At 34.0% G+C, this 12276-nt stretch overlaps 1 protein-coding gene across 13 annotated transcripts in view; it reads right to left on the bottom strand.

Annotated features, from left to right (window-relative positions):
* The window catches only part of KIF21A (kinesin family member 21A), a 155088-nt gene that overhangs the window by 16033 nt on the left and 126779 nt on the right, over nucleotides 1–12276 (bottom strand). For 7 of the 13 annotated variants that reach the window (XM_008002851.3, XM_037997288.2, XM_037997285.2 and 4 more), the window contains 4 exons: nucleotides 8385–8521; nucleotides 6574–6754; nucleotides 4611–4775; nucleotides 1435–1552 (listed from right to left, as the gene is read on the bottom strand). In XM_008002851.3, the coding sequence (XP_008001042.1) occupies nucleotides 1435–1552; nucleotides 4611–4775; nucleotides 6574–6754; nucleotides 8385–8521 (601 nt within the window). Of the gene's footprint in view, nucleotides 1–134; nucleotides 229–1434; nucleotides 1553–4610; nucleotides 4776–6573; nucleotides 6755–8384; nucleotides 8522–12171; nucleotides 12187–12276 lie in introns of all 13 variants that reach the window. The other 6 variants (XM_037997284.2, XM_008002848.3, XM_037997286.2 and 3 more) reach the window with 2 other exon arrangements.

The following is a 12276-nucleotide window of genomic DNA, read 5'->3' on the forward strand; positions in this document are numbered from 1 at the left end:
AGGGAGGCAGTTTAGTATTGTTAAACATCTGAATGGAATTTCAAATAGATCTGAGTTCAAGTCCTGGGCAAGTTGCTTAAATGCTTTGGACTTCAGTTTTCTTTTTACAAAATGGGCTCATGGATCCTACCTACCCAATAGTTGCTGGAGATGCTGATAAGCTTAAGTGATGAGATGCATGAAAAGTACTTGGCACATAGTAAATGCTCAATAAATAAAGAATGTTCTCTATGAAAAAAAAGAAAGGAAACCATTTTTTTTATGTATAACTGCACAAATGATATATTTAATAATAAAAATATTACATATAAATCCAGGTGAAATTCAACAAAAAATATGGTTATTATTTAATGACTATTAGGTAACTTTGCAGTCCCGGAGGTCATCTCCAATTCCCCAAAGCTGCTGTTCAAAACCTTTTCACCTTCCTCAGTTGCCCTCATCTCTCTTGGCCCATAACCTTGTGCCTTCCTGAAAAGGCTAGTGTAATAAAAAATAAACTTTTTAGACACTCTCTTCCATTCTAAAGGTTTCTTTTTATCTTCAAATTTCTTCTTACCCTTCCCTTCTTTATCAGAAGCTAAAGTATACTTACTTATCTTCAATGTTCACATCTATGATCTAACTCCCCCTACCACCTTCATCAATTGCCACCACTTCAGTTTTCTCCTCACTCTTTCCCTCTCCACTAAGCCCAATTCCTAAGTACATAAATATGTTCACGTCTCTACGATATAAAATCTTCCTTTCTTAACTATTCTATTTTCAAGTCATTAACCCATTTCTCATATCTTAATCAAAGTTTCTAGAATGAGTACTTACATTCTTCCTACCTCTCTTTCTTACCTTCTTCCTATTGGTTCTCACAGATATTCCCCAAGGCTGAGTTCCCAGTCAACTTCTCTCCACCTTGGCCACATCATCAACTCTTGACTCCTCGAACATCTGGTTCTCTTTGAATGGCTCCCAAACCTACATCTCTAGTCACAACTTAAACTCTAGACTTGAATTTCTAATGGCCTTCTAGCCATGTGAATTTCCTTTATTAGTATTTCATTAAGCATTTAAATTTAACATTTTTAAAATCAAACTATGCATCTTTCCTTACTTTATCTGCTAATTTAAAAAAATTCTGAAGATCGTAATATTTTCAGGATAAAAGATCTTGACAATAAGACTCATGTATGAGTTGGAAGACTGAGCTAAAAGAGCTTTAAAATTGTTTCCAACCTTTCTTCTATGAAAAATGAGAATGCATGATTGAATAATAAGATGATAAAACCACTAACTATGACTGAGGAAAAGATTAAAAAGAAAAAACAAAGACTAGAAAGGAAAAAAGAAAATTAAGAGAAAGAGGACCTAGATGAATCTGAATACTTCAAAATTATCACTTGATAGACAAATATAATTCAGAAAGTCTCTTATACATACTTTGATGTAATGATCCTTGGAGCCAGTGATGATTAGATCTTGTCCATTAGAAATCTGATCCACAGTAAGGCACATAACAGGGCCTAGGTGTCCTGTTAACTTTCCTGTAGACTGAAACCTTTAAAAATAAAGAAAAATGGTCTTATTTAAAAATATTTCTTATGGGACTAAGCCTCAACATAGACAATCTACATTCTTTCATAAAATAGTTCACTTTTTTTTCTTTTTACATGTTTAGAGATGGGGTCTTGGGCTGGGTGCGGTGGCTTATGCCTGTAATCCCAGCACTTTGGGAGGCCAAGGCGGGCAGACCACCTGAGGCCAGGAGTTTGAGACCAGCCTGGCCAACATGGTGAAACCCTGTCTCTACTAAAAATACAAAAATTAGCTGATGTGGTGGCAGGTGCCTGTAATCCCAACTACTTAGGAGGCTGAGGCAGGAGAATCGCTTGAACCTGGGAGGGGGAGGTTGCAGTGAGCTGAGATCGTGCCACTGCTCTCCAGCCTGGGTGACAGAGCAAGAATCCATCTCAAGAAAAAAAAAAAAAAAAAAAGGTGGGGTTCTGTTACGTTGCCAGGCTGAAGTGCGGTGGCTATTCACAGGCACGATCATGGCACACTGCAGTCTCAATCTCCTGACCTCAAGCAATCCTCCTCCCACCTCAGCTTCCCCAGTAGCTGGGACTTACAGGTGTGCATCACCAGCTTTTTTTTCTTTCTTTCTTTCTTTTTTTTGTTTATTGTACTTTCAGTTCTAGGGTACATGTGCACAATGTGCACGTTTGTTACATATGTATACATGTGTCATGTTGGTGTGCTGCATCCATTAACTTGACATTTACATTAGGTGTATCTCCTAATGCTATCCCTCCCCCTACCCCCTACCCCTCAACAGGCCCTGGTGTGTGATGTTCCCCTTCCTGTGTCCAAGTGTTCTCATTGTTCAGTTCCCACTTATGAATGAGAACATGTGGTGTTTGGTTTTCTGTCCTTGCAATAGTTTGTTGAGAATGATGGTTTCCAGCTTCATCCATGTCCCTAAAAAGGACATGAATCCATCCTCTTTTATGGCTGCATGGTATTCCATAGTGTAATGTGCCACATTTTCTTAATCCAGTCTATCACTGGTGGACATTTGGGTTGATTCCTAGTCTTTGCTATTGTGAATAGTGCTGCAATAAACATACAGCATCACCAGCTTTTTTTATTTTAGCTCCACGTCTACGAAACTCTGTTCAAATTAGTCAAAACTAATACAATCTATGATGCAAATGGGAGAGTCATAAATAAGTTATTCTAAAGCTGACTAATGTCATTTAGGCAAGCAAAAAAGCAGCAGAAGTCTAAAAAATTATTAATTTTAACTCCAACCTAAATCCACCTAAACATTAATCTGCTAAATGTCTGAATAGGGCTGATTAGGTCCAATTTGAATTTCAAATAAAATGATAATATCACTGATGTAATTACAAAATCAGTAACAATACTGAGAAAGTAAAATTATTTTATTGCACACACATTTTCACAAATACACGTAAGTGCATGTACATCATATATGCACATATATACATACATATATCTATATACACACATATGTGTGGATGTGTACATCAGAAAATAAGTGGTCAAAATAATTTCATCAATTATTATAAAGATATGAAAATGACCAGCTATGTGGCTGGTAGAAAACTGGGTAATGTCAGTTGTCAGAGGGCAAGAATGAACCTTTGTTTCACAGTCCTACCTCAAATCAAGCTGCTGGAATAAAGACATGTATCTAGCTTTTAAGATATTACAGTTTCTTGAAAAATATTCTTTTAGTTCCTTTGTTAAGATCTACATTTAATTAGTAATATCTTACTGAAATCAACCAGCAAATTAAAAAGTACAAAGATTTTGAAAAGCTGGTATCTTTTCTGCTTTGTGTCATAATTTTGACTATTTCTTCTATGGTGCTCTTACTATGAGTCAAATTCAGTAACTTCAAGAATAAGCCAAGTCCTCACCTCTTTTCTTATTTTCTTAAAAAAGTACTGTTTTCAATTTTCTACATTTTATTTATAATATAGTATTTAGGACCATGGTTTTTCTCTTATCTATTTATCTACAAATTATGTTTATCATACTTTGTCAGTCATACTGTAACATGCCTTAAATGTTATAAATTATAACACTAGTTTTTCTCAAAGTTTTTCAAAAAAACATCCATTTGATTTACCATTGGCAAATCCCTTCTGGATAAGAGGCACCCCATGTTACCTGAATCGGAAATGTTACTAAGAATCCTGTAATAGCCTGTTTAATGGCCTTTATTCTCCATTATAAGATGAACTCTAAGAAGGTAGATCAAGGCTGGGCACAGTGGCTCCTGCCTGTAATCCCAGCGCTTTGGGAGGCTTAGGTGTCAGAAACATTTGAGCCCAGGAGTTCACAACCAGCCACATTTGTCTTGCTCTATCTTCACTGTCAGTACTCACCACACTGTTGGTGCAATGCCTGACATATTTGGGTTGAATAAGTATTTGTTAACTAATAAGTGAATGTTCCCTTGCTGCCAAAATTTTAAGAACTAGAAAACAAGCTAACATAAATACTCAACTAAAGGAAAAAAACTCACACTTCATAGGAAATAAAAATCGAATGAAAGATGTAATGCCTTAAATTTTAATTTATCATTTTTTTCTTTTTAACTATTTTATCTTCTTAATACTTCATAGTTTACAAATATTTTATTTTATATTCACAAAAATTCTGTGAGGACTTTATGCTCAAGTTGTTAATTTAATTTTATCAATGAAAACATTTAAGATATGATATTTAAGTGATGTTGCAAAAATAACTCTATCAAGAGTACTGGTGAAACTAGGATGAGAATCTTGGCTTCCTTCTAGTATACAACATGACTTGTAGGCAAATATTAAGAAATTGTAATGTTTTAATTTTATTTTTCCCCCTATACTTATTTTCCAAGCAATGGAGATTAAAAAAAGAGAAAATTGTCAGTTTGTTAATAAGGACACAAGAGACATTTAGAGGTATATGCTGAAAAAAAAAAGCCTATGATTTTACATTAACTTCTGGGGTCATAAAAATTGGACTTCACATGCACTAATGTTATTAATATCTGAAGTTGTATTTGCCATAGGCAAGAGGTATGTTTTCTTAAAAATATCTACCTTTTAAGATCCCACATCCTGACAGCATTTCCGGAAGCAGCATAGAGGAAGGTGCCAGTTGGGTTTAGGGCAATTTGATTGATCTGGTTCTCTCCAGAAGGAATAGCTACTGTTCGACTGGTACTTGCAGAACAAGCATCTCCAAGAGTAACTTGACCTGAAGACCTTAAGAGATACAAACAAAGCAAAAAAGTCACATTCCTGGACTTGGGTTTGGCTTAGAATTCCTTGAATTCCCGGGAAACTGGCTGTAGGCAACAAGAACAGTGTCCTTTTGTCACTGTACGCATAGTACCTAGCACAGCACCTAACACAGAGCTGGCACATATAAATAAATATTTGGTAAGTGAAGAGATGAATGAATAAAATAAGATTACATGATTTAAAATTCTTACTTGGTATACTAGTAATTCCAGGCCCTAAGTTAGGAAGCACTAAAACATCTTTCAGAAAAGATAAAAAAAAAAAAATCAACAAATGGCTGGGTGTAGTGGCTCACGCCTGTAATCTCAGCACTTGGAGGCCAAGGCAGGTGGATCACCTGAGGTCAGGAGTTTGAGACCAGCCTGGCCAACATGGTGAAACCCCGTCTATACTAAAAATACAAAAAATTAGCTGGGGGTGGTGGTGCATGCCTATAGTCCCAGCTACTCGGGAGGCTGAGGCAGGAGAATCACTTGAACCTGGGAGGTGGGAGTGGCAGTGAGCCAAGAATGCACCACTGCACTCCAACTTGGATGACAGAGCAAGACTCCATCTCAAAAAAAAAAAAAAAAATCAACAAATGATACGTTGCCACAAAAGTAATTTATTTTCCTACAGCTTCCAGAAGCACCACCCCCCTCCACCTGAGGGCCAGGCTTACCAATAGTCTTTTGTGTGTAAGAATTGCCTTTGTGGATTAAAGACAATGGAGACCTTTTGAATTATTTGCAGTTTTCATTTACTTTAACTGAATCACAGATGGAGTATCTAAAGCCTTAAATATAGTGTATGCCTGTTTCTTCAGATAAATTCTAGGTGAAATTTTTTTTTAATTTTGAAACATTTTTTTAGCTAACTTCTAGAATATTAAGCCATAATCAATCTTTTCAAATTTGACTTTAGTGATTCAATTGAATTGGTAAATTTCTACCATAAGATATGTTATATCTTAATATATGATATAATAGTAATATTTTTCTACAAGATTTTCAAGACTTGTATTCAGTACAAAGAATAATGTTCTCAAATTACAAAACAGCACTATAAATAGTCTCTACTATCTCTACAAATTAGTAAAAATTAACCTTTCTTATGCTCTCTTCTCTCATTTAAATGATTACCGAGTTTACATCAATTTTGATTATTAAAATAATTCATCAATATCACAGCAAAAAGAATCACTTGTTCTACACTTCTAAAGACAAATACGATAATGAGCACAGAAAAAACAAATTCATCCTCCAATTATCCAACATCACCTAGAGTTATGAAATTTGCACTCACACCAAAGCAGTCTCAGTCCTTAAAAAACACTCTCAGCTTTTCAATCTCTGTTAATTAAAGGTTATAAGTACTTCTTCACTACCTACCATGGTTATTTCAGTCATTTCCCAAGGAATGGTAGTTATTTGAAGCAAGTAATATAAAACATTGAACTCTATCAAATAAGAAATAGTATTAAAATGTAATACCTTATATTTGGGAGGGAGAAAACATGAAATGTATACTTAGTCACCGATCAAATATGGCTTATCCCTTTCTGTTTAATACCAGGCTCTCATACTTCATTTGTCAAATTTTTCCCCCTCTTATTTTATCTGTGCTTTTCATTGTGAACACTTCTAATATCCTCTAGGAAGTGAACAGGTATACAAAAATTAAAATGCATTTATAGTCCTCTCTTTTCTTATATTTTGTAAAAAAAAAAGAAGAAGAAGAGATATTCCTCCTTTATGCTCTTTGTCTTCAAGTTACTTACGTCAGTGTCCGAATGCACTTTGCTGAATCTCTGATATCCCACACCTTAATATAAGATGTTGATACAGTGAAGACCAAACTGGTATAATTACAGTATTTTACAGACACGACATTGTTGGGATGACCCCCTAGTGACATTATTTCCTGCCCAGTCACCAGATTCCATACTTTACAAGTACGATCTAAAACAAACAAATAATAATAACAAAAAAAAAACACTGTTAATATGAACTACTTTAGGTTCTATTAATAATAAAAATTATTTAAACAATTTCTCTTCTATGGGAAGGAAACGAAAATAGTAATTAACATACAACGAGGATGACAACTAACGTCATCCTTGACCCTCTGCAACAGGCTCAAAGACAAGGTATGTATAAAGGATCAGATAAAAGTCTGGGATGTCTGGTGTATGTATCATGTGGTATTGAAAAAATATTTATGAACAATTTTGAAATGGTCATAACAAAAGAGTCTTGCTTCAAATTGCCCCTGAATTTAGAGTGGCAGTCTCAGATCAGCCTCTTCAAAACATTCTTCTCTGATCATATTCCCACCTCTTCACAACATTCTACACTAGTAAATATACACACATTTTTCCCCCCAAGGGTCAATGACTATATAAATTTTATTTTTGACCCAAAAACATAATCACAAAACTATTCTTCTTTTTCTGATATGTTGAATATCTAGTTATACTGGAGAGATACATTTAATTTGAATCATTAGAAAAATACAGTATTTTCAAAGAACTTTTTTTTTTAATTAGGGAATTTCTTTTACCTTAAATTCATAAGTTCTAGCTGGGATCTTATACTTCCCTCATAGACAATGAGAAATAAATATTTGTTGATTAAAGTGAATCTTGGACTATCCCTAAATGCTAAAAACTTTTATGAGCTCCCTGAATTCCTGTATATGCTTGCTTTTCACCTTTCTAGCCTCAATGACCAGCACTTCTCTTATACATATTCTATTTTTCAACCCAAGTAGAATTAGTTTCCAAACATGCTCCACTTTGATCTTCATGTCTCTGCTTATGTTATTCTGTAATCTTGATTTATTCATTTTTGTCAATATCCAAACCATCCTATAAAGTACATCCTAAATGACTCCTTGCCAAAGCCTTCCTTGTTTCTCACAGCTGGGCATAATTTCTTTCTTTTCCAGAACCCCAAAACTCTTAGTCTAGAATTCTTCAAAGCATTTATAGCTGGTTTCCAGTTACTTGCAATTGTACCAAAGGGGTTAAGAGTGCAGGATTGGAGAAGGGTATACCGAGGTTTCTAATCCTGGTTCTTCCACTTACTAGCTAAATTACCTGAGAAAAGTATTTATTCACTTGAAGCCTGAGTTTCTTTGTCTACAAAATGAGGATGCAATATGTATCTCATTGAGATTGTTGTGAGAATTAAGTGAGATATATTAGTATTAGCATACTGCCTAGCATAGCCCCTGATATGTAGTAAGTGTTGCAGAAATAGTGGTTGCTACGCATCTTATTCTTTCCCATATTGTACATTTAAATAGCCTTTTATAGATTTTTATATAACCTGCATTTCAAAATTCAGGACCCTACATGCAGTACATGCCCAAATACTGTAGACAGATGTATTCTGTCATCAGTGTATTTACAAAACTTCAACAGAGGTTTTACTTGCTGCTCAACTATGCAATAATTTTACATGTTTTACATTCAGGAGTTGAACCAGATTATCTGATTCTTTCTGGTCTTAAATAGCTTTCTAGAGCATGTTAAAAATGTAATTTTTTTAAAGCTATTAAATATCTACATTAGATAATTACTGGCACCTTTCGATCCAGTGAAGAGGAGATCATCAGTAGAATCCACACAGAGCACAGCTTTTGTATGTCCTTCAGCTATGTGAATACACTGAAGTGGAAAAGCTCTGATTCCTTTTGAAGCTGGAAATGGGTTGATTATGCCCCTAAGGTGGGGAAAAAACAAACAAACCAAGACTGACTTAAATATCATGAGACTATATCATGAGACTAGTTTTGTTTTTTTTCCCCTAACTTTAAGAAGTCTTTATAAGTAAGTAGTAATAAAATCCAGACTGCTGTCTTTTAAGCAAAAGGACAAAGTGTGAAATAGTAACAGTAATGGAGTATATCAACTAATCAGGCATCTGCTAACAGCTACATTCTGCAAAGAGCAAAGACTATAATACATCTAGATTTTCTTATTAACAATTTCATCTCTCCAAGGTTTAATGAAACCACATTTGGGAATTATTTGAGTGTACTGAATTCTGACAAATAAGGAAGAAGCAGAAATGTCAAATAACAGGAAAACATAATTCTACGTCAAGCTGGGGTGTAAAGGAACATGCTGGAGAAAGTGTAACTTATATGCCACCTAAAATACTAAGAAAGCAGATTTCAAACAAAAATCGAAGATAAGAATAATTGAATGAACAGAAATTCTAAAGGGACAATGGGTCAAAAATATCAAAAACTTAAAGAAAAAACTGACAATCTCAAAGAAAATTTTAAAAGAATGAGAACTTAACAATGAATGGATAAAGAAAATGTGGTACATACACACAATGGAGTACTATTCAACCATAAAAAAAGAATGAAATCATATCATTTGCAACAACATAGACAGAACTGGAGACCATTATGTTAAGTAAAATAAGCCAGGCACAGAAAGAGGATATCATTGGATATTCTCACTTATTTATAGGATCTAAAAATCAAACAACTGAACTCATGGACATAGAGAGTAGAAGGATGGTTACCAGAGGCTGGGTAGGGTAGTGGGGTTTGGGAGAGGTGGGGATGTTTAATGGGTACAAAAATAATAGAAAGAATAAGTAAGACCTACTATTTGATAGCCCACAAGGTGACTATAGTTGATAATAATCGTACATTTTAGAACTACTAAAAGAGTGTAATTGGATTGTTTGTAACACAAAGGATAATTGCTTGAGGGGATGGCTACCCCATTCTCCACGATATGATTATTGTACATTGTATGCCTGTACCCAAATGTCTCATGTACCCCATAAATATATATCTACTATGTACCTGCAGAAATTAAAAATTAAAAATTAAAAACAATGAAGCTCTTTAGGGAGCTTTCTCATAAGTTTCTGCTTTATGGCACTGGGCTATGTACTATGGAAATATAAAGATTATCAAAACATTGTCCTCTCCCAAAGGAGTTTAAGATAGGGTCTGAATTAAAATAATGGTGTTGGGGAGGCTAAAGATGATAATGAATTAAGACATGACAAACAGTCTAACGTACCTTCGCTCAAAGCATTATATGTTTCAAATTATGCTGAATTATGTCCATTATGTAAGACAAATGGCATAATATTAGGACAAATACAGGGATAAAGGAAAACTGTTTTGTTTCCATCTTCTTAATGAAAGAGAAGAATCTTCGAGATACAAGAGGGCAGAAATGATTAAGAAACATGAGCCCAAGATAAGTTAGAGCTGACGATGGATATATATTCAATAAATTCAGGTATTTCTGTTTTTAAATCATTATATCACAGGATTTTGAAAGTATATGCCATTGTGTAGGCAAAATCCTTGTCAGTACTCTAAGAAATCACAAAGATCAAAAAAAGGGACAAAACATGTAGACCTGATCTTCCAAAAAGCAGGAAAAACGTGGAATTCAGAAACTCAACTTCTTGTTGAGTCTCACAGAGGAATACATTAAGCAAATCACTATCCACTTAAAAATAAATGCTCACCAACAAAAGATAACATGGGCTCATCAATCTCATGGGGAAAGTTTTTTGTAGGGTTAATAGATACCAATTTAAGGGAATGTCATATTCACAATATATGTTGACTTGTGGACAGTGTGAATAAGTATGGAACTGTCAGAGTAAAGTATTTCCACAGGTAGTTGAAGAGTCACACCTAACGAGTCAAAGTCACGGCTGATCTGGAAGATCTTTAGTATCTAGTCAATCTTTCCCTAGCCCTAGGGAGAAGTGGCACGCTTATTAAAGGGACATATTAAAGAGCTGGACATTATATTGCCTGAACAAAATCACTGAAACAAAATTCATTTATTTTATATGCCTACTCACTATCAATGATTTGTTTAATAGAAATAAATATTTCAGGAGAAAGACAGCGATAGGCTTACTGCATTCTATGTAGGCCATATATGGAATGAGGTGTAGTTTTAGATGTCCCATTTTAAGAAGAACATTGAAAAATTGGAGCCTTTATAAAACAGTAGAAGCAGAATGAAGGATCTGTAGACTATATTACATAAGGAACAGATGATGAAACTATTGAGCTGATAAAATAACATTTACTGGAGAGAGGATACAATAGCATAATTTAAAAGCGCTGAATATTTGAAGAGCTGTCATATATAAACAAAAAGATACATAAAATTAATTCTGGTAAGGGAAAAAAGGGCTGATGAAGACTAACGAATGGAAATTTAAAGGAGGTAAATTTAGAGTTGGGGAGAAAAAACATTTATTTTTAGGGTCTGGGTATAATGATCACAAAAGTGATAGGAGTTTCTTATCCCTATAAACGACATAAGGAATTATTATCTTTGGATATATAATTATGAAATCTGATGCCATGATTTGCATACATGTGTCAATTTGAGATTATTGAAACTGATGCTCAGTAATTTATAATCTAATAATTTAACCAGATTAAAACTGAAACTGGAGCAAGATCTGCTCAAAAGTCTGAATCTGCCATTTTGAAATTTTGATGCCTTAAGGTTCATAGATATGAACTGAAGCCATCAAATTTAAAAATATGGTTTCAAATATTGTAAAGGTATGATTCTAAAGAATAGTAGGTTGCTACTGTTAATTCTCAAACAGAAAATATATATGTATGTATAGGTCAAAAAGCTGGTTGTAAGAAAACAATTCATGTTAACAGCCTAAGAACTATTTTCAATGTGCATTTAATGACAAATCTTAAGAAAAAACTAAACTGTACCCTCAGATATGTAATACTGTGTTTCCAAAGGTTTATTTCCTTCAGATTACAAGCTTTATCCTAATAATCTATTAAATGTTTCCCTTATGTTACATTAATATTAAATGTAACATCCAACACAATTCTGTCATATCAAAGGTTATACTATCATAAAATACTCAGTAAATATTTGCCCCAGTGACTTATGTATTGCACAGTTATTTCCTGGAGATCAGGATGTCTTTTTTTGATTCTTATGTATTTTTATGTCATTTGTTATTCAGTCTTTTGAGAAAAAGGAATCTCAATATTAAACATAGTGTTTTATTAATTAGATACTTTAAAATGTTCTTAAATATTCAGAATATTAGGATTAATATTTTATATAAACTACCAAAGATAACAGAAACTTATAGATATCAGAAACATATAGCCATGGTATTTATTTCTCTATTCAAATTAATCTATTCATATTTTGAAATACAAAATCAACTTTAAAAGAGTTTAAGGTTAAATATGGCAAATTTGTACAACAGACTTGATCTGAAGGAGAAAAAAATAAACAAACACTTATTATTGTCCCATGCAAACCTGTAAGGTCTTTTCATACTGGAAATGAAATTAATTTCCTCTCCCTTCCCCTGCCTACCTTCTGGAGGATCTGCTGATGATCAGCAAAATGGCCGTAAAACAAGGAAAACAAGTGCAAAGAGGGAGGACATAAAATGATAATGGTGAAAGGGAATGAGACAGA

The sequence above is a fragment of the Chlorocebus sabaeus genome, chromosome 11 (genome assembly GCF_047675955.1).
Source record: "Chlorocebus sabaeus isolate Y175 chromosome 11, mChlSab1.0.hap1, whole genome shotgun sequence".
In the NCBI taxonomy this organism is placed as follows: Eukaryota; Metazoa; Chordata; class Mammalia; order Primates; family Cercopithecidae; genus Chlorocebus; species Chlorocebus sabaeus.